The sequence below is a fragment of the Cupressus sempervirens genome, chromosome 1, assembly GCF_028749045.1.
Source record: "Cupressus sempervirens isolate cs-2001-9-10 chromosome 1, ASM2874904v1, whole genome shotgun sequence".
NCBI lineage: Eukaryota > Viridiplantae > Streptophyta > Pinopsida > Cupressales > Cupressaceae > Cupressus > Cupressus sempervirens.
In genome coordinates, this window is record NC_143118.1 from 679,978,702 (window position 1) to 679,983,218 (window position 4,517).

The window sequence follows — 4,517 nt, forward strand, 5'->3', positions numbered from 1 at the left end:
CTTTTGGACTGTATATGATAGATTGAATTTTTTTTAGACCATATGAGTTGATAGACTAAATTTGTAGAATGTCGTCAATATGATATAAATTTATCATTAAACCATCAATATTTATTATAAGACACTCAAGATTTTACTTAATAATATACATAAAGTGATTTATTTATAATCATTTAAGATTTTGTTAAAATAAAATACATTTTTCAAAAAAATAGTTTTAATAATTTACAATATTATTATGTAATCATTTATATATATTTTGTTATATATTTAAGATGATAGGCTTCACTCCATGGAAGATCATGACCAGTTCGTTTAGATGATCTTGCGCAGCGAAATAAGAAAGCTGCCATCAATTTGGGGATGGGGCCAGGGAAAATAAAGTAACACTATCAAACTATGACAACCAACAAGCACAGATGGAGTAGTCTGAAAATTGCCGTATCTTCTTCCTCATCTACACTCTGAAAATAGATATTAAAGATATTAACTCTATGGTGAATGATACTCCAAATAAAATAAAACAGTAGTTTTAAATCAAAATAAGAGTCATCAAATTAATATAAATTAAGCTCATTCTTCTAGGAAGTGAGAAATGTGAGCATTGAATGTATAGATAGAAGCGACAAATCTAAAGCAGAGGGGAAAGTTCAAATTATATGATTATAAATCTAGCTTCAATCAATTTGAATTGGAAATAAAATGTAGCTATCTTACATCCACACAATATTAATAAATAAATATGTCACTATTGGCGTAACCCTTGCACCCTTCAAAGGTGCAAGTGCTAGTTATATTGATTTGAAGTTATAAAATTCGAAACTTGCTTATTTTATTTGAGATGTTTTAAATATTACCATTTTAAAACAATAAGTTCATAAAGACTTTTTATAAGTTGCTAATTTATATGTATTATTTTCTAATTTATTAAATATTTAAATTTATAAAGATTTGTTAAACTCTTTTTAAACCAAAAAATTGACAATCAATTTTTCTATCTGTCATTCAAAAATCATTTGACAGATAGGGGTGACCATCGAATTCTAGGCATGATGGGCATGTTTTTTTTCTTTTCTTTCCATCTACATGTTACTTTTAGCATCATAGATGACTGTGCTGATGCCTACAAGTATCATATAATATAATATATTTTGCCCTCATGCTCGACATTGATAGGATAATTGACAAGCACAACATTACAATGAATTTATTAAGTTTGAAATTTGATTTACATTGTAATTTGTAAAGATTGTATACGAGTGAACCTTCCCTTTTCTAGGAAGCTATGTACTTCTAAAACATGGGTAGGGCAAAACAAGTTTGCCTTTCGCATACTATTTTGCCTTTTTAAAAAGAAAATCTTAGCGATGAACATGCCCTTATTTGGACGTTCCTCGTGCATTGTCGACCCTCAATACTATTCACTTTTTTGGATGTTTCCACGGTATTCTCTTCTCACACGGCACTTCAAACCGACACTCAGTATTACCGAGCTTTCACTATTATCTTTATCTAAGTATTGTATTACCTGGGGTTCGCTATTATCTTAGTCATTTAACATGACTCGTAAGGCTGGGATTCTACACATTATCAACAATATATATTTGAAAACTCCTGTGTAGAATACCAGGCACAAGGAAGCTCACCACAGCCATGAATACCCTGCAAAAGCCCCACGTCGTAATCGTGACTTTTCCTGCAATGGGTCATTGCATCCCATCTCTAGACTTAGCGAAAATGCTCGCTTCACACTCTCTCACCGTCAGCTTTGTCACCACCCGCACAATAGAGCACCGTCTACGAGGTCTCGTGGACGAATCCCACCAGCTCTCTGCTCATCTCGACATTCATCTGGTCGGCCTAAGTCCTCTCGACGCCATTGAAGGTCTGCCCGAGGGATGCGAAAGTATGGATCTTATGCCACGTGCATCTTCTCTCTCCGTTCATTCACTCGTCGAGGGGCTTCGTGAGCCATTCGAACAATGGGTCGAAGAGCAGAGCAATCGTCGACCGGTTTGTATAATCAGTGACTTATTCGTCGAATGGACTGTTCAGTCCGCCAAAAGATTTGGAACAATTAGAGTCATTTTTGCTCCGTGTGGGGCTTTTGGAACCTCGGTATTCCACGCCATCTTCCGCACCATAACCACTGATGGTACGCTGCGCAAGGAGGACGATTGTGTTATAATCGATGATATCTTGTCATCTCCAGTGAAATTTACCAAGAAACAGATGCCTCAGAGATTTCTTGAGCCAGATCGAGAGGGTCTAATCTTAAAGTTTTTAAAGGCGAAGATGCAGTCGATTGGAGATTGCTGGGGAATGCTCGTCAACACGTTCGAGGATGTCGAGCCTCGTTATCTGCAGCACTTGAGAAATGTTCTAAACGGGAAGCCCGTTTTGCCTGTCGGTCCCGTGGTTCCTTTGGGCTGCGTTGCTAATACGAGAGGGAAAATATCGGACATCAGCGAGCAAAAGTTGACGCAATGGCTTGATTCTCAGAGCCCCAATTCCGTTTTCTATGTTTCCTTTGGAAGCCAGGCGTTTCTTTCGCCAGAGCAAACAAGGGCTCTGGCCAGGGGTCTTGAAGGCAGCCAAACGTCTTTCGTTTGGTCCATTAAGGTTTCCCCAGAGATTACTTTATCTACAGAATTGAGCAGAGAAGAATTATGCGCCTCCTACCTTCCAGAGGGATTCATGGAGAGAGTTAAGGGGTTGGTCATATGGGGATGGGCACCGCAGCTTGTCATTTTGTCCCACCCATCTGTGGGTGCGTTCATGAGCCACTGCGGGTGGAATTCGACTCTGGAAAGCATTTTGATGGGCGTACCGATGGTCACATGGCCGATGTTCGGAGAGCAGCATTTCAACTCTATGCTGGTCACTGACGAACTCGGCATTGGCGTCCAGTTTTGCGAAGAGAGGGACACGATTCCTTGTGAAGAGAAGGTGGAGAAATGTGTAAGACTTGTCCTCGGTAGCGACGAAGGTAAAGAGATGAGAAATCGTGCTGTCAAATTTCAGAGAATGGCGAAACAATCTGTCGGAGGAGGAGGATCTTCGACCCTGAATTTAGAAACTTTTGCGAATGCGATGCATAAGCTCATGGATTGTAAGGCTGAGGATGGATATGATGTAAGCATCTGATGTAGTATTCAGAAGTTACGTCATTGATTCAATCAACTTCCTTTTAGTAACCGTATTTCATGGTAACGTATCACTTGATTCCTAATTTGCACTGAAACTCTTTATGAATAATCTACCATGTGTTTTTAAACTCTAGGAAAAGCATATGTGCGAAACTTTTAAATTTCGTACATTTCACGTTGCATGAAGTGCCCATAACACAGCTATGTCGCCGTGAAAGAGCAACTAGTATAAGCGAGATGTGGTTCGACTCCACTTAAAAACAGTGGGACACAGATGATTCTTTTTGTTTGTTGGGGTTAGATCCTCGTAATTAAATACCTAGAAAAAGAAGTTGCTCGCATTTTCGAGCTGAGGCGAGGTGAGGTGAGGATGGAATCTTTTCCTATTGTTATTTATTCATTTTCATTCCAATTTTCTTTTACTTCATACTTAATAATTTTAGAGAAGTGGAAATAATCACATTTCAAAGTTTATATAATAAAAAATTTAAATGAATAATGATAAATGTAAGTGATAATTATATACTTTTATAAATTTAGATTATATTTATTAAATTATGTAATTAATGTATCATTAAATTTTTGATTTTAAATAAGTTTGTACTTTTTTAAGTGGATGAGTATACTTGATTTTCAATAAATTTGAAATTTTCGAAATTAGTGACTTGTAATCTTAGAAGGAGAAATCACTAAAAGAAGGTGAAGAAAGTTTCCTCTATCTAGTCATCTCACATGCTTTGTTGTAGAATATTAGAGAAGTTGAATGTTAATAGGAAGAGTGAGATAAGGATGAACACTATAGTCATCATTGCTAAATTAGGAAATGTGAGATCATTCTATCATGTCAATGCCATCATTGACTAAATAAGTCCTTCATGGGAACAATATAAGGAGAATTTCTCTAATGATCAACTAACACACAAAGATGGGCTAGTCCAAGCCTATTTTTATTAACTTGCACTTGTATCTATATTAATAGAAATTACCATCTTAGGTTACTAACCATCACAAATAAACATAAAAAAAAAAAATGAGTTCTATAAGATACACATGCATACAATATCAATATATACATGGAAAAACACTCTTAGCTAAAAAAATCCTATGAAATAAAATTTATTCTTTACACACTTACAAAAGTTGTCTAAATAAATTATCGATAAAACTTATAAATATGACTAAATTGAATAAAGCTCATTTCATTAAAGAAATAAGAAACAACAAGAAAATCACACTTGTAACTCTACATATGACAAAACCCGCATGACTTCACATATCTTGTGTTGCAATATTATGTAAATTTTACAATTGTGTATGATTAGTACACAAAATTCAATTATTGTAAACTCCTTTTTTCAAATGATTTAA

At 35.7% G+C, this 4,517-nt stretch overlaps 1 protein-coding gene across 1 annotated transcript; it reads left to right on the plus strand.

The window, feature by feature from the left end:
- The first annotated feature begins 1,559 nt into the window (after positions 1 to 1,559).
- On the plus strand, positions 1,560 to 3,244 carry LOC149579732 (scopoletin glucosyltransferase-like). The gene has a single exon (XM_089786793.1). It carries the CDS (start codon positions 1,654 to 1,656, stop codon positions 3,145 to 3,147), a length of 1,494 nt encoding a protein of 497 aa, XP_089642919.1. The 5' UTR covers positions 1,560 to 1,653; the 3' UTR covers positions 3,148 to 3,244.
- Positions 3,245 to 4,517: the final 1,273 nt, after the last annotated feature.